The following is a 26,984-nucleotide window of genomic DNA, read 5'->3' as shown; positions in this document are numbered from 1 at the left end:
TTCCTTGGTATTTGTAGTTATGACTTCTAGTCTAAGACACTAACATTGATAAGTATGATTTAGCTTTTTTTTTTTTTTTTTTTTTTTTTTTTTTTTTTGACAGGCAGAGTGGACAGAGAGAGAGACAGAGAGAAAGGTCTTCCTTTTTGCCATTGGTTCACCCTCCAATGGCCGGCGCACTGCGGCCGGCGCACCATGCTGATCCGATGGCAGGAGCCAGGTACTTATCCTGGTCTCCCATGGGGTGCAGGGCCCAAGTACTTGGGCCATCCTCCACTGCACTCCCTGGCCACAGCAGAGAGCTGGCCTGGAAGAGGGGCAACCGGGACAGAATCCGGCACCCCAACCGATGTGCCAGCGCCGCAAGGTGGAGGATTAGCCTAGTGAGCTGCAGCGCCGGCCTGATTTAGCTTTGCTTGTTTAGCAGAAGTGATAGAAATTTGGGCAATGATTTTTCTAACTAAAGTTGATTGAGAATTCTGTCATCACTTCCCTGCATTGTTCACATGTATTAATTTTACTTCCTTGAACTTTTCTTTACTTACATCATTACTCCAAGTACTGCTGTTATCTATTATTTTAATAGGTTGTTCTTTCAATAACAGACATGAAGACCCTTTGTTTTATATGCTCTTCATTTATATTTTAACAAAAAGAAAGCAGAGACCTTTTATTTCTGAATCTCCAAGTGGAGTTCTGATTGCCACTAACTTCTGCTGTTTAGTGTTGCTGTAGTATTATAAAGAACCATATAGTTTACATAAAATGTGGTACTATGCTGTTATAACTATGAATTCAAAAGAAATAGAGAAAAAAGCATTCCTGCTCTGAAAAGTGAGGGTTGCAACTTACATGGAAAGGTATCATTGGTTTGCTAATGATATATTTAATAAGAATCTCTTTGTAGTTTGGCCATAGATAGACAGAATACAATATTGTGAAGTGTTTTTGTGCAGATTAAAACTCAAAAGCAGATTGGGAACAGAAGGTAATTTTATTTAAGCATACATTTGAGTGTATCTTAAAACTATAATACCTATTATGAACTGGGAAAATTGTAGAAGAATTTGCAATAGATAAAGTTGTCAGCATTAGCCTTAAAGATTTTCATTGAAACTCTTTGTATCTTTCTCTTTCAGATATGGAAACGAGTGAAAAAATACAAGGAAGTGGAATACTTCAATTGTTTGCAAATCTGTTGACTCCACAGTCTTCCTGCACAGCCAAAGTAGCTAACATCATAGCAGAAGTAGCCAAAAATGGTGAGGTTTTCCTCAAGAACTTTTCTGCTGGGAACATCTTCAGTTTTACACCTTACTTGTCAGTATGTTTTATTAATTTATGTTTTGCTTTGGTAGATTAGATGTTTTTTATTTTTGTTTCTCTTTTCTTTGGCTATTTTCAGGTAATTGTTTTAAATGACTATTGCTATAGTCATTTTACTCATACATTTGTCATTTGCTATTTCATTCTTCTAGAATAGAATAAAGAGAAAGAACTACTAGTCCCAGCTATATTTGTAGTATTTTTCACTTGGATTATAAGATTCTTGAGCTTGCCACTGAGTCATTTATCTTCATTGCCACAGGAGATCTTATATTTTCTAATATATATGTTGGTTTTACTGAGGTAAACTCACATATTTGTTTTTTGTTTTTATTTTTTCTATCCTTCTGACATTATACTTGATTAATGCAGTTGGAATATGTGTTCTGTTTTTGACACTTTCATGGAAAGCATATGTTTCTTAAATTTTTGTATTTAAGAATACTTAATGATTTCTACTTTCTTTGATCTAATGGTTTCTACTTTATTTTTGTTTTGGCCTCCCTGTTGTAGAATTCCCCCCACTCCTCACCTCAAGAACTTTTCACTTCTCTGCAGAATCTAATTTTTTTTTTTTTTTTAAGTTCATTACCATTGCTCTATTTATCGGATTTTTCAGATTAGACATCTGTTAGACTATTGGCCAGCCTGTTATACACACTGGACTGGACTCAGAATCCAGCCAGCCGTGACCAAGTAACAGGCTTATATGGTGTGAATTTAGCAGGTATATGTAGCAGGAACTCTTTTGAATAAGAATGACTGCCGCAGCCATTCTGATGCTTTTCCAGTATAATACACGTGTTATTTTAAACATTTAAACACACACATACACAGAGAACAATATCATGTCTTTAAGATTAGATAAGTTGGGCTGCCACTCTTTTTCTTAAAAAATGAATTTTCTAAAAAGGAAAGGGTTTGTTAGGAGTTTACTTTCTCCAGAGACTGGCAGTGTTTCCTTTTACATTTTCTGAGAGCTGAGCACTAGTCTATAACTGCCTTATCCTTATACGTTTTTGAGTAAAAAAGTGGTTCAGAAAAGTTTCATCTGATTGCAAAATTTTCCTATAATTATTTATTTTCCATTATTTTCAAGAATACCTGAAGCTTTGATTGTAGAGTCAAAGTTTTGACAGTGGTATCATGTGGACAGTGAGAATGTAAGAACAGAGTAAAATAATAGCAAATTGATGTTGCCATTGCTTGAAGAATGCCAACAACACAAAACAACAAGTTCTATTTGTGAAGTATATCTTTTATTTTCAGAATTTATGAGAATTCCATGTGTGGATGCCGGATTGATTTCACCACTGGTACAGCTGCTAAATAGCAAAGACCAGGAAGTGCTGCTTCAGACGGGCAGAGCTCTAGGAAACATATGTTATGACAGCCGTAAGTGTTGTACATCAGCAATACACTTCTCCATTTTACAGAATTATGATTTTCAGATTAATTTCACTTTGTAGTTATGACCAGCTTTTCTAGTCTAAGACACTAACATTGATAAGTATGATTTAGCTTTGCTTATTTAGCAGAAGTGATAGAAATTTGGGCAATGGTATTTCTAACTAAAGTTAATTGAGAATTCTCTCTATTATCACAAGTCTTATTTTCAGAGGAAAGGAAGTAGATTTCTAAGAAATTGGGACTTTAAATTTAGCAAACATGTGAATGTATGTCTTTTCAGTTGAGTTTTGTTGAAACACTCATGAATGAGAATGCTTATGGACAGTTTTTTAAAATTTCACATACATTTTTAATTACTTGCAGTTTAGTAAAAACCATTCATAAAAGCCATTATCTTTCCAAAAGCTAGATTGGCCTATTGCATTTGCATTGACTCCATTCCTATGTATCATTATGTCATTGTCATCTTCACCACCTTCTGTGATACACTGTTCTACCAGGAAAAGCAAAAGCAAGATCTCAGCTATGGGTACATTGCAAAAATGTTACAATTGCTACAAATAAAAAAATACAGAGAAATCTTGAGTATATTCAATTTAATTAGGCTTTTCTTAGATTACTGTTTTCTGAACCAGAAACATATTTATCATTCACCTTTAAAACCTTGTAGGAATTTAGTTTTATTTATGTAATTAGGATAACTTTTAATGCTAATTTCCTGTTGAGTTTATATCTCAAGGTGTATTTTCTTATATACACAAAGACATGCCCCTTTTATAATAGACAGTGCTTCCAAAAGTGATTTATGTGCATGAAACAGATAGAAAATAAGGGCCTAAACATATTATTAATTTATGATATAATAAAGAAGTAGGAAAAAAACAAATTCTATTGTTGATAACTGGTCTATAACAATAGTGGTAAGGCAAACCTTATTTGTTCTTTTCTTTATTTTTCTGAAACATGTTATGATAGCTATTAAGTATTGAAATGCCAGTGATACATATGAGGACATGGATATCTTGATATGATTCTTAATTTACAGTTTCTAACATTCTGTTCTGCCTGTAAATTTACCTGTCTCCTTCAGTTCTTTTTATCCTCAGATACTAGCTTTATTTACTTTTTAACTTTGCATTTTAAAATTTAGGATTTTGATTCCGTGCCACAGCTTATTACATGCTGTCAAGAATAAAGCATTTAATATGTGTTTTATGATTAATATTGGCAACATACATTTAAAAGTTATCTACAGAATGATAGTCAAAGATTGATGGCATATATTTGGAGAATTTTGATTATTATTATTGTTCTTATCCTTCTTCTGTTTAGTTACTAGAATTTAAGGCTACCAAAAATATTCTTTAAACTTTGTTCAGCATAGTTATTCTTGAATTATATATTATTTGCATATAGGGACTATTATCTGCTTTGCGTAGTTTTTTCCTGGAGTTCTTATTAATTTGGCAAAATAGAGAAAATACACAGTGATCCTTTGTCTTGTGTTGCCCTGTTGTTGATGAGCAGTTGTTTTACCTCCCATGTACTCCAAAGAATTCTGAAGTTGAGATAATAAATGTCTAGTTAATAAGATTATAATTTTGATGAAACTAAAGTTCATGTCCATTTATAGTGTATTAGGTAATATGCAGTATAAAGTTCTGTGGTGATGCTTTATACCATGAAGTAAATTTTTTATTAATTATAAATATTTATAACTGTTCTTCATCATTTACTTAAATTATAGTTAAATGAGTAATTAAGCATAATGAATATTTTTATACACTTAAACCTTAGTTAAGGAAAATGAGGTTTGCAGTTTTAAAAAAAATGAATAAATATAAAGTGATTTATTACTGTAAATCATGTTGTGAAAATTTATTCATTGTCCATTCTGTTTTATGCATATTATTCCATAAGATGCTTTCTTATCCTATTATCTGAACTTGAATTTTTTGAACTCCTTAGTGATTTATCCAAAATTCTTATAGAGAAACTACACTGTCTATTTTTAAATTACAAGATGATATAAAAGTTTGGAAGTGTGATGCCATGTGGTTGACTTGTGAATTTACTTGACATTTAGTTCTCCTTTTATTTTGTGATAATTGGGAGTTTCAAAGAACTTAACAATTAGATTTCTCTTTTTAAGTTTTTAATAGCCTCTATTTTAATTAATTCTTAAGCCACCTTCTCTCTCAGGAATATAATGCTTCTTTTTTTATGCTTCTTTTTTCTTTTTTTTTTTTTCTTAAAGAACAGTAAACTAAACCTGACAGGTTTGTAAATGTAAAGAACCTTGTTCTTCCAAATAAAATATATTTAAAAATTCTCATTTGTGTTTTATCAAGCATACTTGTCAGACTCATCAATTGACCGACAGTAATTAATTAATTAATTAGAGAGGCAGAGACATAGAGCTTCCATCTGCTGGTTCACTCTCAAAATGCATGCAATGGCCAGAGCTAGGGCAAAGCTGAAGCTGGGAGCAGTAAACTCAATTCAGGTCTCCCACATAGGTGGCAAGAACTCAAGTACTTGAACCATCACCACCACCACCGCCTTCCAGGGTCTCCATTACCAAGAAAGTGGAGTCAGGAACCAGAGCTGGGTTTCAAACACAGGCATTGTGATACAAGTATGTCTCAACTGCGGTCTTTACTGCTAGGCCAAGTGCCTGCTCTGGCTTAACTTTTATTAATGTATTGTAGGTGAATAAAATTTTCAGTATGGATTTATTCAGGATGATGATAGGCTTACAATAGATAGTAAAGCTGGCATATACAGAAAATGCTATAAGGAATTCACTATTGGAAATCTTTATTTCAGGAATTTGTAAATGTTTTAGAGATTTTTGTTTTGATATCTTAGGAAGTAAAGCATTTTCTAACAGCTTATTTGAAAGGAAGGAAGCTCTCTCTGTAAAAAAATAAGATAAAGTTCTTACCATAAAATCCATGGAAATCATTGGGGGAAAAGTAGGTCAGATTTTGGTTTTACCAGCCTTGACAGTTCCCATTTTAGGAACTCTTCCTAATGGAAGAAAATGATCTTATATAATGCTAACATCAAGTAACAGATTGATGTATCTACTAAATGGGGTGAAATGAGAATTTGTTGCTGATGAACTTTTTGTATCCCAGTCTCTGTCTTGCATGAAGAGATGAAAGAATCACTGGCTAGGAACATTTTTTTACTAAAATACCCGGTCTTTTTTCTTTCATTCTAGAGAGCCTTCATTCACTTCACTTATGGGTTTCTCTTTGGAAGGATCCAGACTTCTATTGTTAGCAACGTTTAAAAACTCTTTTGCCCTTTAACTTTGCCAAATAAACCTTTTAATGAGAAGTTTGACTTATTTCAAATCACGGAACAGTGAAAAGTTGTGCTTCAATTTGGAAAGAAATCAGCAAAGCTGTGCTTTTGATAAGATATAGCAGGGAATATGGCTTTAGATAAAAATAAGCAGTAACCAATTTCAAAAATGCCTACCTTTGGCCTATTTCATTACATATCCATCTCAAAGGTGATGTAAATTTTTTCTCTTCGTGTTTGGCTGTCATTGTGGTATTCCCTTCTCTCAGTGATTTGCTTTGTTTGTGTAAGTGTGCACATTTTAAATTGCTGGTGTATTTAAATTACCTTAAAGTTTTGAAAGGCTTCATGTTAAATTCCCATCCTATATTTATAATCCCAGCAGATAAATTGGTGATTAGAGAGATTGAGATTTTTGGAAATTACTGCTTGAGGTCAGGAAATAAGTGATATTTGATGTACTTCTTAAAGAATACTAATGGAGGCTAGAGAACAATGATGACATGAAATTCAATATTTGTGCCTTCTTATTTAGAGAGGAAGAAAAATGATCACATTTTAAAATTAATTATGCCATTTTCTAAAAGTTAAATTACCATTTATTATATAATTGTCCTGCTACTGGAAAGATAAGCACACTTAAGAGTGACAGTAGCACACTTATGCTGTCTTACTTGATAATAGGAAAAATTGTGGTCTTGGTCACTGTTGAGTAAATATTCAAAAGGAGGTAGTATTACTACTTGCCAAAACCAGTGTTTATGAAGTAAATAAAATATTGCTTGTTTCTTTGGCTTCAATTATAAATGAGAAGAATGTTCAGAAAGCTGTAATGTACCCATTTATATATTTGGAATTCCTATTATGTTACACTCTTAATATGAAGGAAGAAGAAAGAATTTGCAATTCTGACTGCAAATGCTGAAAAAGTTAGCAATAACTCTGCAATATTTTGTAATGTAAATTGGTCAGATAAGTGTGCATTAATATAGTACAGATATGCTTTGAAATTGCCTAGGAAATCAAAGTATATTTGTAGCAGTTTGTATTTTTTTTAATACTTAGCATTAAAGTAAATAGAATCAGTAAGTTACATAAAAAGATTCCTCAACATTTATGAGCCAGTCTTATATTTTATGAATCAGTTTATCAAAGTATTTCATGTACTTAAATATATGTTGCTGCTTTCAGTGATGTAATTATGAATGTTATTACATGAAAATACTTCATTGTAAAGATGTCCTAAACATATTGATTGAAGCTGATGCTGTTTTATAACCCTGTCATATACACAGAAAAGTTTATGCCTCTCTGTCTCAAAAGATTTTTATATAGTAAAGAAAATAACATGCATAAAGGAACATTATGAGGGCAGATTAGTAGAGTATACACTTAAAAATGTTGTTTTTGGTAAGAATAAAAATAAATGGATGATGAAAGTATTAATTGCAACTGTTTTTTAATGCTTGCTTAGAATAGAAATAGAATTCACTTAAAGTTAATGTAGATGTATAAAGTTCTAATATGTCCCTGTGGAAGGCTGATTCTGCAAATAGATACATTTCCCAGCTCTACTGTTTATTAATTTGTCATTTAAGCTGTCTGATTTTAGTTCCCTCATTGGTAAAATAGGCTTATTATATGGATGAAGTAAGATTATATGTAGAATCCAAGAAATAGTATTGAGTACTTTAGTAAAGTTATCTCTGTTTGAGTAGTGTAGACCAAATATATTGATTTTTGGTGCTGAACTTGCTTCAAGGATACAACTTAAAAATTTGAAGAAGTTTTAACTTGAATTTATTTCCTAATTTTAAATCAAAATACAGTTCTACTGTGCATTCACTATGCCCAACATTTTTAGTGTTTGTTTTAAAGATTTATTTATTCATTTGAAAGACAGAGGGAGATAGAGAAAGGTCTTCTATTTACTGGTTCACTCCCCAAATGGCTGCAATGGCAGGAGCTGGGCCAGGCTGAAGCCAAGAGCTTCATCTGGGTCTCCTACATGGGTGGTAGGGGCCCAAGGAATTGGGCTATCACCCACTGCTTTCCCAGGCACAAGTAAGTGGAGCCGTAGGGACTCAAAACGGTGCCCACATGGGAAGCAGTTGTCACAAGTGGCAACTTAACCCTCTGGGCTACAACAGCAACCTTCAGTGTATTCTGTAATACATCCAAATTCTGTTGTCTGTGACCAGAAGAATACTTGTCTTTGAGTTTTAAGCCACTTGTCAGATTGATAAAACAAAAATCAGATTTGCATGAAAATATTTAAAAACATCACATTGGTGGTGGTTACATGAATCAATACATATGAAAAAATTGTTTAGAATCATACATGTCCAGATACACACTAGAACATGTATAAACTAATAAAATCTGAATGTGATCAGTAGATTATACAAGTCTCAGTTTCCTGATTGGGATGTTGTACTAGTTATATTGTGTTGTTATTCAAAGAAAATGAGTGGCAAGTACATGAAATCTTATCCTTTTTTTTTTGATACCTTTCTGTGAGCCAATGATTATATCAAAATAAAAAGTTTACTGCAATCCCAATACCCAGGAGGCGTACGTGTGCTCTCTCCTATGGGAAATCACCTTATTTTTAGCTGTTCTTGAGGCAGAATGTGGAAGGAATATATACACACATACACATAAAATTCTAAAGTTTGGTCCATAATACTCATTTTTAACCAGGTTTTGCAATTCAGGTGGAAGATAAAATTACTTCTGATTTTTTCTCCTTCCAAATTAGACTTTCAGAAAACAGCCAACCAGATCAACAGCCTCAAAATAAAGAGGGAGTTCATTTTTTTTTTTTTTTTTTTTTTTTTTTTGGACGGGCAGAGTGGACAGAGAGAGACAGAGAGAAAGGTCTTCCTTTTGCCGTTGGTTCACCCTCCAATGGCCGCCGCGCTGCGGCCGGAGCGCCACACTGATCCGATGGCAGGAGCCAGGTACTTCTCCTGGTCTCCCATGGGGTGCAGGGCCCAAGCACTTGGGTCTTCCTCCACTGCACTCCCTGGCCACAGCAGAGAGCTGGCCTGGAAGAGGGGCAACCGGGACAGAATCCGGCGCCCCGACCAGGACTAGAACCTGGTGTGTCGGCGCCACAAGGTGGAGGATTAGCCTAGTGAGCCGTGGCGCCAGCGGGAGTTTATATTTGTTAAGTGAGAACCAAATGGATAACAGAGTAAATTTCCTAAAGAAGGGATAATTGATGGAGAAAGATCATAGACAAAAAGTAAATAAATAAAGAAGAAATGAAATCAAAAGCCCAAGTAAACAGGTTTCAATAGATTGGTATTAGAATGAGAAAGAATATTTTTCCCTTAGAGAAAAATTATAGAAGTGAAAGGCTGAAAGGCTTTGAAGTCATAAAGGGCACAGTCAGAGGCCTACTTTGGCCTTCCAAGTTCCAGGTCCTGCCTTTTCCCAGTAAAGTAAAAGTCCGGAAGAGAGCAGCAGGGTGATTCAGAGAAACTTGTATGGGGTAAAGTTCAGGACTGGAGCTGTGGAATGTGTTGTAAACAGTCATGAAGATAGGATTTTTTTTTTAAATAACTGAAATTGTTATATAAGTTTACTGTATTTAGAGATCTTGATTTTACATCAGTTTATTAATATGTTTTGCAAACTTAAAGTGTGTGTAGCTAAGGAGTTACTTTGTACTTTGTGTACACAGGAAAAATCTACCAAAAATAACTTGAAGAAATTGGTATTTTTATGATACCAGCATGTTGTTTAGATTGGAATAGGAAGAGATGTGAGGCAGAGATAATCAGGAAGCTGATATAGGAGAAACCAAGTGTGATGTAGCAGTGAGAATAAAAGTAAAATGCAAAGTGAGAGACAGTACCCAGATTGGGTTGTTTATTGTCAGTTTGGTTTTTTCTTAGGTAGCACTGCACCAGGGGTAAGTAATGTTAATACTTAACCATTTAAGATAATTTACACTTTGAGGAACTACAATCTTCCCATTTTTTTATTTGATATCAAATTGAAACCTCTTGTGTATTGAAAGAGTATTAGAGGCCGGCGTCGTGGCTCACTAGGTTAATCCTTTGCCTGCGGCGCCGGCACCCTGGGTTCTAGTCCCAGTTGCGGCGCTGGATTCTGTCCTGGTTGCTCCTCTTCCAGTCCAGCTCTCTGCTGTGGCCCGGGAGTGCAGTGGAGGATGGCCCAGGTCCTTGGGCCCTGCTCCCGCATGGGAGACCAGGAGGAAGCACCTGGCTTCCAATCAGCACAGCGTGCCAGCCGCAATGGGCCAGCTGCAGCGGCCACTTGGGGGGTGAACCAATGGAAAAAGGGAGACCTTTCTCTCTGTCTCTCTCTCTCTCTCTCTCTCACTGTCTAACTCTGCCTGTCAGAAAAACAACAAAAAAAGAGTATTAGAGAGCCTGAGGTTTCTTAAATTGTTATTTTAATAAAAATTAGGTAACAAAGAACACATTATATAGCTGCTTTTTTCCAGTGCTTGGTTAGTTTCCAAGTAGTGCTGTTATGCAAAGCTAATGCCTTGATGAAGTCATGGAATAATAGTTCTGAATAAGTGTTATTAATTGTATAGATATAAGAGTGTAGGTAGCATGTGAGAGAACATTACTGCATATGGTAAAATATTAGATGATTTTTCTTGAGTTTCATATGAAGTCATGTTAAACTTTTTTCTCTTGGATAACAGACTTCCTGCTAGTTTTTGAACCAAAAGCCTGAATGGCCTTTGGAATTTTCCCTCCCTGATTAATAAGTATTAAGTGGATTGGGAAAAATTTTTATGACAATGTTACAGAAAAAAATAACTTGTGTGTGTGTGTGGTTTGAATCTGTTCTCCCTTAACTTTATCAGCCTAATTTTATCTTTAAAAGATGTAGTCAAGATTCAGACACACAAAACATAAAATTTTGTAGTCTGCTTATGGAAACCCTATGCACACATATTATGTTCTAATTTTAAAAGTGTTTTAATTTTTCTAATTTTCTTGTTTAAATTCAGCAAACTTCGTGTGCTTTAAATCAAAGCTTTCCCTTCTGTATGAGTTTGTTTTCCTTGGCTGAGAGAGCATATGAAATGTATGTGATAATATTTAAAGAAAATAATCCATATTCTACCTGCTGAGTGGAATAAACACTTGTATCTCAAGAAACTGTGCTGTCTTCAGTTCAGATTAACTTCTTAAACATATCTATATTGCACACACATATACACATATCTAATGTTTCTTTTAGATATATTGTAATCTTGTAAAAGAATTTCATATTTAAAATATATGATATAAAGTTCGGTTTTTATCAAACATTGTGCTAATAACTTGAAGCAGTAAATTATTTACAGTGTTATCTGAATGTTTAAAAGTCATTTCAGGTAATATTTTGGGAAATAATTCAGTTTAATAATTTATTTTACAGTGTGTTTTAAACAGTCTTATTGGTAAAAATAGAAATATTTTGATATCCATTAAAATTGTTAAAAAAAATTCAGTTTTATTGATAAAAATATAGGGAGTAGTGTTGTAATTTATGGATTCTCTATTAGAAAGTATCTTTGAAAAAGTGGAATATCAAACAATTTTAACTGACATGAAGTCTGCTGGGCTATAGGAACTAAAACCAATATTGGCAAGCACAACTTAGTTTGTCTATTGAATGCTGTGTCATGACATATTTTAAACAGCATCTGTGGTACTAGTGCTTTGGGAAATAGTTTATTCCTTTTCTCCTCCTAATCCAGAATTATTAATGTAAATATATAAATACTGAAATTTTCCAGCATAAATGCATAAGTTAAATCTAAATATATTATCCCTCTTTTTTTTTTTTTTTTTTGGACATGTGAGCATTCAGTGGTCATGATGGCTTTTGCTTCATGACTCATTCTTGTAATTTCACTGGTGTAATATTTATAACTTTTGCTTTTATACCTAATCTTGCATTAATTTTACCTGCACCTGCAACATGAACAAATTGCTTTTTGAATTTCAGAAAAGATGTTGGTAGATTAGTATTTTTCATTTGAATGCTTAAAGTGTTTTGAATGTGTCCTGGGTGCAAAATAGAAATTCACTATTTCTACAAAATTACAGGAGGACATCTAAGCATCAGTATTTAATTTTTTCCTTGGTAAAATTCAAAAATATCTTTTAAATCTGTCTTAAAAAATAATGAGGTATGTCTGTTTACCATTAACCTGCTCCAGAAAAATAGTGCTTGGGAAAATAAAAAGGCAGTGTATTTAAGAGAAGTGGAAAAAATTTCTTGCATAATGATTTTGATCAGAATATCCAGTATGTCTGATATTTAAAATATGATACTGCTGTGAATGATTTGGGTCATTGGCTGCCACCTTCTTTAAATATGAATATTCTTCATATTCTTTTAACACAAGAATGAATTTATTAGTCACATTTAATAATGATTCTAATAAAATTCATGTATTGAGAAAATACATTTATGCTATGTAGATTCAAAGGATAAAAAAATTCTGTCTTGACGGATAAACCTTTTTTTTCATTTTCCAAATAAAACTCAAGTCTAGATACACTATTGTGCCAAGAATTGCAACTCAAATTCAGAAGAGACATGCCACCATAATGAAACAGTAAACTAGTGCAAATGGTTTCTAAAAATTTATTTATTTGAAAGGCAGAAAAATGAGTGCGGATTGGGGTGTGGAATAGTGAGGGAGAGAGGTCTCCTATCCTCTAGTTCACTCCCCAAATGCCTGCAATAGCCAGGGTTGGGCCAGGCCAAAACCATGACCCAGGAACTCAGTCTGGTCTAACCTATTTGAATGTTTTATTCAGTAGGGATAATGAGTAAATGCCAGGAAATTCTTACTCTATGCCTTTGAATTCTTTGGTAGAGATACCAAATCAGTTAACCCACAAATGCTGATTGAACTCATTGTGTTCAAGTCACTGTGCCAGTTGATGGAAATCACACAAGAAAATAAAAGCAAAAAGTGGGTCTTTATGAGGATTACACAGGAGGATATAATAAATGGATTCCACAAAAAGAAGATATTTACAGATTGTGATCTTGAATATCAAGGGAATAAACAAGGTGATGTAATGGAGAGTATCTGAGAATGCTACTTAAACTGAACTCTGAAAAGTGAGCTTTAAGAGAAGAGGATGAGTATTCCTTAGAGGAGTAGAGCAATTGCAGAAGGGAAAGGATTTAGTATGTTCAAAGAATTTAAGAGACCAGAATGTCTGAAATAGAGCAAACAGGGAGAGAGTTGTGTGATAAGGCCCAAAAAGTAGACTAGATTTAGATCATGAGAAGCCTGATGAATCATCCTGAAATAATGAGGAATCATAGAAAACTAGCAAATGACATGACCTTGTTCAGATTTTAAAAAAACAATGCTCAAGCCGGCGCCGTGGCTCAATAGGCTAATCCTCCACCTTGCGGCGCCGGCACACCGGGTTCTAGTCCCGGTTGGGGCGCCGGATTCTGTCCCGGTTGCCCCTCTTCCAGGCCAGCTCTCTGCTATGGCCAGGGAGTGCAGTGGAGGATGGCCCAGGTGCTTGGGCCCTGCACCCCATGGGAGACCAGGAAAAGCACCTGGCTCCTGGCTCCTGCCAGGATCAGCGCGGTGCGCCGGCTGCAGCGGCGGCCATTGGAGGGTGAACCAGCGGCAAAGGAAGACCTTTCTCTCTGTCTCTCTCTCACTGTCCACTCTGCCTGTCAAAAAAAAAAAAAAAAAAAAAAAAAAAACAATGCTTGAAGCAACATGAAAAATGGATTGAGAAGAATGGAAGTTAAGAGTATTTGAGTATTATTTATCCTGTACAAATAATTCTTTATCTTTGATATTTTTCATTTCTGGCATTTCCATGTACTTTCTTCTAGTTCCAAATCTGTGGATGTTATTCATGTAGATCCTTCAATATTTTATTCATAGTTATTTTAGAGTCCTTATCTGATAGTGTGGATCATCTGAACACCAGTCTGGTTCTATTGATTAGCTTTGAAATGTGGTAGGGTTTTTCTTCTCTTTAATACATCTCTTATATTGTGCATTGGCTGCTGGGCAGTTGTAGTGTGCAGAAAAATGATAGAGATTGAAATTACTGGGGTAATCTGGAAATGAGCGCCTTCTTTTTATGTTAGACTGTAAGGCTGGGGTAGAGGTCAGGCAAATCCAGTCAGGAGTTGAGTTCATATTTTTTTGTCACTATAGTTACCTTCATGCAGTACATTCCCCAAGTTCCTTCAAATAGTGGACTGCTCTTACCTTTTGCTGGAGGTGATAGAGGCCTTTTCTTAATGTTCCTGCTTTCCCTTGAACCTTTAGCCATCCATGAAAGCCTTTGCCACAGAGGATTCCCTCAGTGCTCATGTTCCTCTTCCCACAATAGATTTCTGTTAACAAGCACCATGCAGAGTGTCCAATGCTGTTAATATTAGCTTTTAGAGCAAAGACCCAATTCTAAGTAATACTTTTTAGAAACAAAAAAAAAACCAGAAAGCTTAAATACATTATGATAAACACTTGTAGAAATGTAATGTCTAGAGCTGTGTAACAAATTGCCACACTTTAGGTGTCTAAAAAAAGAGCAATTGGTGTCCAATGTTGTTGTGGTGCAGCAGTTTAAGCTGGTACTCCCAATACCAGCTTCCCATATCAGAGCACTGGTTCCAATCAGCTCTCTGCTAAAGTATCTGAGAAAGCAGTGGAAGATGGCCCAATTATTTGGGCCCCTGTCACCCACATGGGAGACCTAGATGGATTTCCAGGATCCTGGCTGAAGCCTAGCTATTGCAGCCATTTGGGGAGTAAACTGAATTGAAGCTTATTCTCTCTCTCACTCTCACTCTCACTCTCACTGTCATTCTACCTGTTAAATAAAGTTTTTTTTTTTTTTAATTGTTCCACAGTTTTGAAGTTGCAAAGTCTGAAATCAAGGTGTTGGCAGGGCCTTAGCCCCTCTAAAAGTTGTAGAAGGAGGCCCTTTTTTTTTTCCTAACATCTGTTCTAGCCTCTTGTTGCCCCAGGTGTTCTTACTGTGTTCACATGGTTGTCATCTTTCACAGCTCAGTATCTTCATGTGAAATATCCTTCCTGCATCTGTCTCTTTTACGGAAACCAGTCATATTGGATAAGGACTCACCCCCTGTCTTTCTCTTAGTGAATTGTATCTACAACAGCTCTGTGTCCACATATAGTCCCATTCTGAGGTACTGAGAGTTAGGACTTAAATATTTGGAGGCGGGGAGGAGTGCGGGGGGACAGTGTTCTCTATGCCTCAAAGGATCCTGCCATGTCAGTAACATTGTATCATACTACTAAAGATATAAAACTGCTAAATCAGAAAAGTTAGACGAAGTATGTACTCATGAGTAAATCTGTCAGGATTTTGTTCTTTAATTTTTTAGAAGAATTTTGATACTTGTTTCCTGTTTTAGTTAGATAAAAAGATAGCAATGTAGAGTTTTCTAAAATCACATTTAAATGCAGATACTTACAGAATACAAACCACTTGCCACTTGGAGCATTTTCTGCATAAAATTCTGGTATATTTTAATAATTGTCATTACCTTTACTCATGATGGGATATTTGGAAATTTTTAGTAATTTTCATTTAACGATCTGAAACATCTGAATTACTTAGCATGTATGGGTACCATACACTGAAAATTAATGAGTTCTTGGAAGTTTAAAAATCTAGGACTCTGGTCTCAATTGTGCACACTGGTATCTGGCGCCTGCATTGTAGTGCAGTGGCTTAAGCCACCGTTTGCAATGCTGGAATTCCATATGGGTGCCAGTTCGAATACAGATTTTAGTTTGGGCTGCTCCACTTCCAATCCAGCTCCCTGCTAATGTCTGGAAAAGCAGTAGAGGAATGGCTCAAGTACTTGGACCCCTGCACTCACGTGGAAGACCTGTATGAAGCTCCTGGCTTCAGCCTGGTGCAACCCTATCCATTGTGGCATTTGTGGAGTTTACCAGTGGATGGAAGATTGTCTCTCTCTCTCTTTCTCTCTTTCTCTCTCTGCCTCTACGTCTCTCCTTAACTCTGCCTTTCAAATAAAAATAAAATAAGTCTTTAAAAAATAAAATAAAAAACTAGCTAGTATCAACTAAGAGAACTCAGTACCATTTGTGTCTTTATGTTTAAAATGAGTTTGTTTTGCCTACTGTTTTGAAATATTGGTTCAGAGTATATTATACATTTTCAAAATCTATCATAATAAGCTGTTCTTAGAGGCTTAAAAGTGCTATAATAATGGGAGTCAGAAGGAAAAACCATGAAGGATTTGATTACAGTAGATTTTGTTCTGGTACCTTTGTAGTAGTGTCACTTTTTGTAAACTAACACTAGTAAACTAGGACTGGAGTTTTAGTTGCTTTGATAGTAAGCATCTATTCTGTTTCAAAATTCTAGACAGTAAATGTTTTCAGAACTCAGCTTTCCAGTTTACCTTCAGAAATTATTTTTTGATTAATGTGTCAGAATTCTTTATAGTTTCTAGTAATACTTGCTTGGAGAAAATATATTAAGCAGCCAAATTATAGTGAATAATGATTGGAAAGCTAAGAGAGCAAGTTGTGAGGCATTTATTCCATTACATTAAACAAATACTTCACATTAAGTACCTCCTGTGTGCACAACATAGTATTAGGCACAGAGAGGTTGAAATGAGTAAAAGAGCATCAGAGCTGAAATAGAGCTCAGCAGTTGTCTGCTCCTGCCTCCCCTTTTCCTTGATCAGAAAATTGATGTCAACAGAAATTAAGAGGCTTTCCTATGGTCAAGCTTATCAAAGTCCTAAATTTAAAGAGCTTATTATAGTTTGCAGTAAGTCATTATGTCAGCCGTGTTAGGATTTTTCTGATGCTAAAAAATTTCTACTTAATGGAAAAATGTTTAATGTTTTCTGTTTTTCTTGTCTTTTTATCTCTTTTTAATTGAAATTTATTAACATTTCAAGTGTTAGATAGTAAAGAAATTCAAATTCCTCTTTTGACAACCAGGACTTGTCTTAGAATTTCATCACTGAGTGTCCTTTCCATTTATTTCCTCAGAGACCTTAGCTAATGACATGTCTACATTTGTACTTGAAAAGTCTCACCTGTTGTTGAAAGTAAATCTCATTTTCTTTTACATCCTCTTAGTTAGCTAAAACTGAACTCAAAATAGAGTATAAGTTACTGAAAGTATCTGAGGGAAGTAAATATAATATCCTGTCTAATACCAGAGAGGTTGAGGAAAAAGTAAGGAAGATTGTACCTGAGATTTTCTCTATGATGTAGGAAGTATGATTACTATTAAGAATGGAGAAGTTGGGTAAAGCAGGGAGCTTTAGAAAATATGAATATTTGGGCAGGTCATCCTGGATAAGAGGACAGGGATGTGGGAGAAGATTATTTAGTGCAGGTAAGGGATTGTCGTTCTTACAGGCCTATAATTTACACAGTTAAAGAAAAGATTGTACTTGGGGCTATTCTTGGCTGTGCTTCTAAATGCTGTTATTTAAAGCACTTCCTCTGTGAGTTTTAGAAATTTCTCACTCTCAAAATGGATCTCAATGAGTGGATTTGTGACTTTCCTTGAGTTTTGATAGGGTTGTGAAAATTGTGTTATTGTATTATGTCACTTTAAGCCCTGAACCAATGATTTGTGAAATGGATTTTGTCCATCAACTTCTGGTTGTTTAGTGTGCATTTTAGACAGCTATTGTATTATATAGATTGGTCTTGATAATTGTTGCATTTACAGATATCTTGAAAAATTTGGAATGGGAGGAAGGCATCAAAGAACCTTTCAGAAATAAGTCTTCAAAAATAGATTATTGGGGCCAGTGTTGTGGCCTATCAGGTTAAGCCGCTGCCTGCAATGCTGACATCCCATATGGGGCACTGATTTTGGTCCCAGTTTCTCTACTTCCAATCCAGTTCCCTGATAATGCCCCTGGGAAAGCAGTGGAAAATAGCCCAAGTGCTTGGGCCCCTGCCCCTACATGGGAGACCTAGAAGAAGCTCCTGGCTCCTGGCTTGAGCCCAGCCCAGTCCCTGCAGCGGCAGCCATTTGGGGAGTGAACCAGCAGATGGAAGATCTCTCTCTCTCTCTCCCTCTCTCTCTCCCTGTAACTCTGCCTTTCAAATAACTAAATAAATATTTTTAAAAATTGTCAATTAATACTGAGTAAGATGGCAAAGGCAATATTTTTTCTTTAAAGTATTTAATGAAAAAATATTGACATAATTCAGACTTCGCAAGTTCTTCAGAATGCTGATGTTTAATCACATAATTTTTTTTTATTTATTTTTTGACAGGCAGAGTGGACAGTGAGAGAGAGAGAGAGAGAGAGAAAGGTCTTCCTTTGCCGTTGGTTCACCTTCCAATGGCCGCCGCGGCTGGCGCGCTGCAGCCGGCACACCGCACTGATCCGAAGGCAGGAGCCAGGTACTTATCCTGGTCTCCCATGCAGGTGCAGGACCCAAAAACTTGGGCCATCCTCCACTGCACTCCCCGGGCCACAGCGGAGAGCTGGCCTGGAAGAGGGGCAACTGGGACAGAATCCAGAGCCCTGACCGGGACTAGAACCCGGTGTGCCAGCGCCACAGGCGGAGGATTAGCCTGTTGAGCCGTGGCACCGGCCGTAATCACATAATTTCTTAAAGAAAAGTCTAAGGTAAAATATAAGAAAAAAAACATGGTTTATAATTTACCATAATTCATTAATCATTGTTCTCTCTGAAATACACCCACAATAGAAGGTATTTGTGTATAGCTTCTCCATACATTGGTTTTTGTTATGGTTTTCAATAACCTTAAACAGCATTTTTGCTGTATATTGTGCACCCTCTTAATTTTAAAGAACATTTAGCGCTTAGTGTAACACTTGTATGCATAGCCAGCATTGTTAAATAACACTTGCAGAACATTATGTGCAGGATGCTTTTATAGAAAACAGAGAAAATGAGGAAAGCACAACAATCCATACAGCTTGTAATAGTAAAGATGAAGTTTGCAAAAACTTCAATAACAAAAGATAACTAATCCAACAGTATTTCCACATGCAATTTTCTTATGTTTTCAATGTTATTTTAAATAATATTTAGATGAAATCTTACTGATACCAGCTCTTGCTATTTATTTCTCCCATATACTGTTTTTTTGGTGCTACATGACAATATCACTACAGTAACAATTACTGATTTCACAAAGGATGATAACTTCTGGGAAATAAGTCATCTGAGCAGATAGATGCGTCAGGAACCAAGATCCTGTTTTTACACAAATAATTAGAGTGTGGGAGGAAAACCAATGACAGATATGTATGTGGGAATAATTCATTATTTGTATTTGATATGAGAATTTCTCAGAGTAAGAAAAATATAATGTTTAAACCATAAATAGAAGACAGCATGAAAATTGCAGATTCTCACATGTATTTAATGGATGTTGATCTAATCAGGTTAGCGTTTCCATCTCCTCAAACCTTTTGTTAAAAAAACATTATTACCCTAGTGATCAGTATACACCCTACGGAGTACAGTGAGACAGTTTAACAAATGTACACAATGTGTATAAATCAAATGAAAGCAATCAGTGTTTACCTCTCCCAGACATCCCTCTATGACTGGAGGCTTCAAGCTCTGCTCATAAAATATATAATATATATAATAAGTAGTTACCTCCACTGTGCTAGAGAACATCAGAAGTTACTCCTTCTATCTGTTTTGGTACCCAGTGCCTACCCTGCTTTTATTCCATCTCTGCCCCGCTCATTTCCGCTTGTTTTAAAAAAAAATCTTTCGTAACATAAAGAACATGTAATATTTGTCTTTCCTAGTCTAACTTTACTGCACTGAACATCATGTTTTCTGGTTCTGTTCATTTTGTTGCAGGTGATGGGATATCATTTTTATGGCTGAATAATATTCCATTGTGTGTACATGGTTATATATATATATATATATATTTATAACATTTTCTTTACCTGTTCATCTGTCAGTGGGCATCTAGGTTTATTCTGTATCTTAACTATTGTGAATAGTTCAGGTTCAGCAATGAACATGAGAGGGCAAGCATCTCTTTGACAAGCTGATTTAATTGCCCTTTGATATTTACCCAGAAGTGGGATAGTTGTATCATTTGGTAGTTCTGTACTTAGTTTTTGAGTACTTCCATTTTGTTCTCCATAATGACTATGCTAATTTACATTCCCACCAACAGTGTGTAAGAGTTCTTTTTTCTCCATATCCTCATCACCATTTTTTTTTTTTTTTTTTTTTTTGCCATATTGGCAATACGCATTCTAACTGGAGCGAGCTGATACAGTGATTTTGATTTCCTTTTCCCTCATGGCTAATGATGTTGAGCATTTTTTCATCAATTTGTTAGCCATTTGAACTACTTTTTTTAAAAGGTCTTTGTTGCTGACTCTTTTAGTTTCTATGAATATGTCAGATGCATAGTTTGCAAAAGTTCTCTCCCATTTTACAGGCTTTCTCTTCCTTTGTTGATTGTTTTCTTTGCTGTGAAAAAGTTTTTAGTTTGATAAATCCCATCTGTCTGTATTCGCTTTTGTTACCTATACTGTTGATGTCTTATCCATAAAGCTATCACCTATACCATTGTCTTGAAGTACTTCTCCCAAGTTTTCTTCCAGTAGTTTCATTGTGTCAAGTCTAAGACCTACACATTTGATCATTTTGAGTTGATTGTGTAGCATTTGAGATTGCCGGGGGCAGGGGTGAAAGAGACAAAAAAAAATGTAGTCTTCTGAATATGTTGATCTTTCTGCAGTGTATATTTTTGGCACCTTGTGAAGAGTCACTTGGCTGTACATGCATTGATTCATTTGGGGGAATCCCTGTTCTATTTCATTGGTTCCTGTGTTTGCTCCATTGGTCGATGTGACTTTTCATGCCAGTGCCATGCTGTTTTGGTTATTACAGCCCTGAAGTATGTCTTGAAATCAGGTGTTGTGATGCCTCTTTGCTCATGTTGCTTAAGATTTTTTTTGGCTGGGGCTGGCACTGTGGTGTAGTGAGTAAAAGCCACCTCTTGTGATGCCAGCATTTCATATTGGTCTCTGGTTAATGTCCTAACTGCTCCACTTCTGATCCAGCTCCCTCCTAACAGCCTGAGAAAAACAGCAGAAGATGGCCCAGGTACTTGGACCCCTGCTACCCTCATGGGAGACCTGGGAGAAGCTACTGGCTTCTGGCCTCTACCTGTGCTGGCTGTTGCAGCCATCTGGGGAGTGAACCAGCAGATGGAAGACATGTCTTTCTCTGTCTCTCTCTGAAGCTCTGCAAACAAATAAATAAATATTAGCCTTCCATCTGCTGGTTCACCCCTCAGATGGCTGCAGTGGTTGGCGCTGCGCCGATCCAAAGTCAGTAGCCAAGAGCTTTTTCTTGGTCTCCCACATGGGTGCAGGGGCACAAGGACTTGGGCCACCTTCCACTGTTTTCCCGGGCCATAGCAAAGAGCTGGATCAGAAGTAGAGCAGCCAGGACACAAACCCTGCAGGCGCCAGCTCCAGTATGTATATTTTTAACAATGCTAATTTGTGTAATCTATGACCATAGAAAGTCATTCCATTTATTTGTGTTTTCTTCATCAGTATTTTTAATTTTCATTGTAGTTTTTGTGTCCTTTATTAAATTTATTTCAAGGTATTTTTTTAATCCATTTACTCCTCTTCTAGCAATGATTCTTTTTTTTTTTTTTTTTTTTTTTTTTTTTTTTTTTGGACAGGCAGAGTTAGACAGTGAGAGAGAGAGAGACAGAAAGAAAGGTCTTCCTTTTTCTGTTGGTTCACCCCCAAGTGGCCACTAACAGGTGCTTCCTCCTGGTCTCTAATGCGGGTGCAGGGCCCAAGGACCTGGGCCATCCTTTACTGCCTTCCCAGGCCACAGCAGAGAGCTGGACTGGAAGAGGAGCAACCGGGACAGAATCCGGCGCCCCAACCAGAACTAGAACCTTGGGTGCCAGCGCCACAGGCGGAGGATTAGCCTAGTGAGCCATGGTGCCAGCCTCAAGGTATTTTTTATAACTATTGTGAATGGGACTACATTGTGATTATTCAGTGAGCTTATTATTATATAAAATGCTAATGATTTTTGTATATTGCAACTTTACTAAATTTATTCTAATAGTGTTTTGGTAGGGTCTTTATTTCTTGTTCATTATAGTCAATTTTTTTAAAGATTTATTTATTTGACAGAGTGACAGAGAGAGGTATCTTTGATCCACAGGTTCACTTCCCAAATGGCTGCAGTGGCCAGGACTGGGCCAAGCCAAAGGCATGAGCCCAGAACTCCTTCTGGCTCTTCAGGGTGGGTGGCAGAGGCCTTTCACTGCTTTTCCAGAGCATTACCAGCAAGCTGGATCAGCCGCGGAGCACCTGGGTCTTGAACCAGTACTCTGATATGGGATGCTGGGGTCCCAGGTTGCAGCTTAACCCACTGTGTCACAACACCAGCCTCTTGGTAGAGTCTTTAGATTTTTCTATATAAAGAATCATATTATCTTTAACTGGAATAATTTGACTTTTTCCTTTCCTTTTTTATGCTTTTTATTTCTCTTGCCTTGTTACGCTCAAGACTTCTGTACTGTATTTATTAAGAATGGTACAGTGGACAGCTTTGTCTAGTCCAGATCTTGAAGGAAAAGGTTTCAGCACTTCCCCATTCACTATTGCCTGTGGGGCAGTCATGAATAACCTTTATTTTATTGGGGTGCAGTACTTCTGTGCTTAATTTTTTCAGGGTTTTAATCATGAAAGTATGTTAAATTTTACCAAAAGCTTTTTCTTCATCTGTTGAGGTACTTGTATATTTTTGTCTGGCCTCTGTCTTCTGTTAATGTGATTACTTTCAAGTTAATACATAAAAACTATACAATATTTGTGGGGTACCCCTTGTAATGTCTTTAATACATGTGTACATTGTTAAAGATTAAGTTCATGGTAAGCATAGTGATATTTTCAAGCATCTTTAGAGAAAACATTAAAAATCACCTTCTAGTCTTTTAATACCTGTAGTATATATGCATATGACATTACTGTTATCTGCCTTTACTTTGTGGTGCAATAGAATGTCAGAATTTCCTTCTTCTATCTAACTATAGCTTAGTACCATTAATCAACTATTTTTTTTATTTTTTTCATTGAAGTTATCTTTTTTTTTAACTTTTATTTAATGAATATAAATTTCCATTTCATGTAGGGTTTTGTTTTGTTTTTTACCAGAGTGTTTTGGCTTTCCATGCCTGTAATACTCTCATGGGCTTTTCAGCCAGATCCGCGTGCCTTAAGGGCTGATTCTGAGGCCATAGGACATCTGCCATTCTATGGGTCTGCTGTGTGTCTTCTATCTAACTGTAGCTTAGTACCATTAATCAACTATTTCTAATCTCTTGTCCCCCCATTCCCCCTCCACACACACATTCTTTCTAGCCTCTGGTAGCTGCCATTCTACATTCACTGCTAATTTTATTTTTTTTTAAGACTCCACATATGAGTGAGGTCATGATTACTTGCCTTTCTTGTTTCTTGTCTAGTTTGTTTCCTGTAATGTAGTGACCTCCGTGATGTTCAACTGATTGAATCTCATCCTTTTTAATGCCTGAATACTATTCCAGTGTTTATGTGTGTCACACTTTCTTTGTCTATTCACTACTTAATAGACAGGTAGTTTCCATTTTTTGGCTGTTCTGAATAGTGCTGCAATAAATATGGGAGTACAAATGTCTATTCAATGTAGTGATTTCATTACCCTTGATTATTACCCAGTTTTGGAATTGTTGGATCACATTGTAGTTTGGAGTTTAATTTTTTACATTATATTTTATTTTATATTTTTTTATTAATTTGAAAGGTAGAGAAAATTGGTATCTGAGGATTGTGGGAGGTGAAAAGGTAGGGGTAGATCAAGATACCATTTGCAAGTTTAATTCCTAGATGCCCAAGACAGCAGGGACTGGACTGGGCAGAAGCTGGGAGCCAGGAATTCAACCAGATTTCCCACGTTGGTGACAGGGGCCCAATTACCTCAGCTACATCTGCTCTTTCCCAGAATCCGCATTATTAGAAAACTGGAATCAGGAGCCAGGGCTGGGAACTGAACCCAGGCACTCCAAGTGTGGCACGCAGGCAGCTTAACTGGCGTCATAACTGCTAAGCCAAACACCTGGCCCTATTTTTAATTTTTGGAGAAACTTTCATACTATTATGACTGACCTTATGTTCCCACCAATGGTGTAGAAGCATTCTTTTTTCTCCACATCTTTGCCAATACTTGTTATCTTTTGCCTTTTGATAATAGCCATTCTCATTTGAGTGAGATGATATCTCCTTGTGGTTTTGATTTGTATTTCCCTGAAGATTAGTGATGTTGAATAGAATTTTTTGTATACAGATAGGGCATTTATATATCTTCCTTGGAAAAGAAAAACATATATTTAGATCTATTGCCCATTTTTAATTGCATTATTTGTTTCTGTGCTATTGTTGTTCTTTATATATTTTGGTTTTTATGAGTTAGGATGGGTTCTCTTCCAATTCTTTAAAATAGTTTGAGAAGAATTGGTTTTAATTTTTCCTTAAAAATTTAGTAGAATTCAGTATTGAAGCCATCTGGTCCTAGGTGTTTCTTTATTGGGAGACATTTTGGTAGTGATTCATTCTCATTGTTTGTAATTATTCTGTTCAGATTTCATATAAGTCTCCATGGTCCAGATACCTTGTATCTATCCAGAAGGTTATCCATTTCTGCTAGGTTTTCCAATTTGTTGGTATATACTTGTTCTTCATACTCTCTAATGATCTCTTGTAGTGTGGCAGTATTGCTACCAGTGAATGGCATTGTGCAAGAAAGAATTCAGGCGTGAGACAGAGAGTAGCAGAAAGTAAAATAGCAAGGTTTATTAGGGAAGAGACATCCATAAGAACGGATTGGCACCTCTCCAGACAGAACCTGAGAGAGAGTGCCCAGTTGCTTGGACTGGGGGAGAGCGGGGTTACATGGTTGGGTGGAGAGAATATACCTGGGCAGGCCAGGCAGGTGGCTCAGCAGCGAGGCAGAGGGCTAAGCATGCAGTCCGATTGAGGCTGGAGGGTTTTTAAGGGGATGGGTCTTGTTTTCCCACCTCTGCTCTCTTGGAACCAAGGATTCTTTGGATATAAATAGAAAAACTCCTATCTGAGTTTTCCCCCTGAAGTTATCAGACAGGGGGAAGCCTGGTTGGCACTGCCCTGCCTTAGAGGAGCCTTAGAGGGAGGATGGTTATCAGGTAGAAGGGGCTGGGTGCCTTTGAAGTACAGATACTGGGCTGCACCTGAAACTTTGAGATGCATATGCTGGACCCAAATGTCTCCTTAGGCCTTTGTCACACACACATAAGCTCATATCTGACTTCCTACCTAACAGTATCAGTTGTAATATCTGCCTTTTCATCTCCAATTTTATTTGAGTCACTTTTCCTTTTTTCCAGGTTAGTCTAGCTAAAGTTCTGTTGATTTTATCTTTTCAAAAAAATAATTCTTTTTCATTTTTTCCCATTTTGTTTGTTCTAATTTTCATTATTCCTTTCTCCTTACTTTGGGTTTGGTTTGTTTTTACTTTTTTCTTTTCTTTTCTTTTTTTTTTTTTTTTTTTTTTTTGACAAGCAGAGTTAGTGAGAGACAGAGAAAAAGGTCTTCGTTCCGCTGGTTCACCCCCAAAATGGCCGCCACAGCCAGAGCTACGCTGACACCGAAGCCAGGAGCCAGGTGCTTCCTCCTGGTCTCCCATGTGGGTGCAGGGCCCAAGCACTTGGGCCATCTTCCGCTGCCTTCCCAGGCCACAGCAGAGAGCTGGACTGGAAGAGGAGCAACCGGGACAGAACCTGGCGCCCCAACCGGGACTAGAACCTGGGGTACCAGTGCTGCAGGCGGAGGATTAGCCAAATGAACTGCGGCGCTGGCCCTATTTTTACTTTTCTTGTTCTTTGAGATGCGTCCCGCAGTTGTCTGGGATCTAGGTTGTGGTTTTGTTTTTTATATATGAGTTTATTGCTATAAAATTTTTAGTACTGCTTTTAGTGTGCCTTACAAATTTTGGTATGTTGTATTTCCATTTTCATTTGAAATTTTTTTATTTCCCTTTGGATTTCCTCAGTGACCAAGTGTTTGTTCAGAAGCATGTTGTTCAGTCTCCATGAATTTGTGTATTTCCTGAAGTTTCTTTTGTTGTTAATTTATAGATTTTTTCACTATGTTCAGAAGATACATGATATGATTTTGATTTTTTTAAATATTCTCAGATTAGTTTTGTGACTTAATATATGTTCTGTTCTCAGGAGTGCCCATGTGTTGATTAGAAGAATTTGTACTCTGCAGGTATTGGATGAAATGTTCTGCAATGTTCTATTTGGTCCATTTGGTCTATAGTATTGCTTAACTCTAATGTTTCTTTGTTGACTTTTTGCCTGGATGATCTATCCATTGTGGAATATGAAAGTCTCACACTATTACTGTATTAGAGCCTATTTTTCTCCTTTACAAAAAAATGTTGATATAAAATTCAGTGCTTCAGCATTAGTTGTGTGTACATTTCAATTGTCATGTCTTGTTTTGTTGAATTGATCCCTTATATTTAGTGGCCTTATTTGTCTCTCTTATACTTTTTGTCTTAAAGTTCACTTTGTCTCATATGTATAGTTATTACTGCTTGCTTCTGGTTTCTTTTCGTATGGAATGTCTTTTTCCATCATTTTCACTTCCAGTTTGTGTGTTTCACTGGTAATATAAGTTTTTGTTTTTTGGTTTTTGGTTTTTTTTTTTTTTTGACAGGCAGAGTGGATAGTGTGAGAGAGAGAGACAGAGAGAAAGGTCTTCCTTTACCGTTGGTTCACCCTCCAATGGCTGCTGCTGCCGGCACATCGCACTGATCCAAAGCCAGGAGCCAGGTGCTT

The 26,984-nt window shown here is 36.4% G+C and overlaps 1 protein-coding gene across 7 annotated transcripts in view; it reads left to right on the top strand.

The window, feature by feature from the left end:
• RAP1GDS1 (Rap1 GTPase-GDP dissociation stimulator 1) overlaps window positions 1-26,984 on the top strand; it is a 167,569-nt gene that overhangs the window by 69,595 nt on the left and 70,990 nt on the right. For all 7 annotated transcript variants that reach the window (XM_070047837.2, XM_070047841.2, XM_070047840.2 and 4 more), the window contains 2 exons: window positions 1,140-1,262; window positions 2,596-2,721. In XM_070047837.2, the coding sequence (XP_069903938.1) occupies window positions 1,140-1,262; window positions 2,596-2,721 (249 nt within the window). The remainder of the gene's footprint in view (window positions 1-1,139; window positions 1,263-2,595; window positions 2,722-26,984) is intronic.

Source organism: Oryctolagus cuniculus, chromosome 8, assembly GCF_051225735.1.
Source record: "Oryctolagus cuniculus isolate XC-2025 breed Fujian yellow rabbit chromosome 8, ASM5122573v1, whole genome shotgun sequence".
Taxonomy (NCBI): Eukaryota; Metazoa; Chordata; class Mammalia; order Lagomorpha; family Leporidae; genus Oryctolagus; species Oryctolagus cuniculus.
This window is presented reverse-complemented; position numbering and strand designations above follow the sequence as displayed.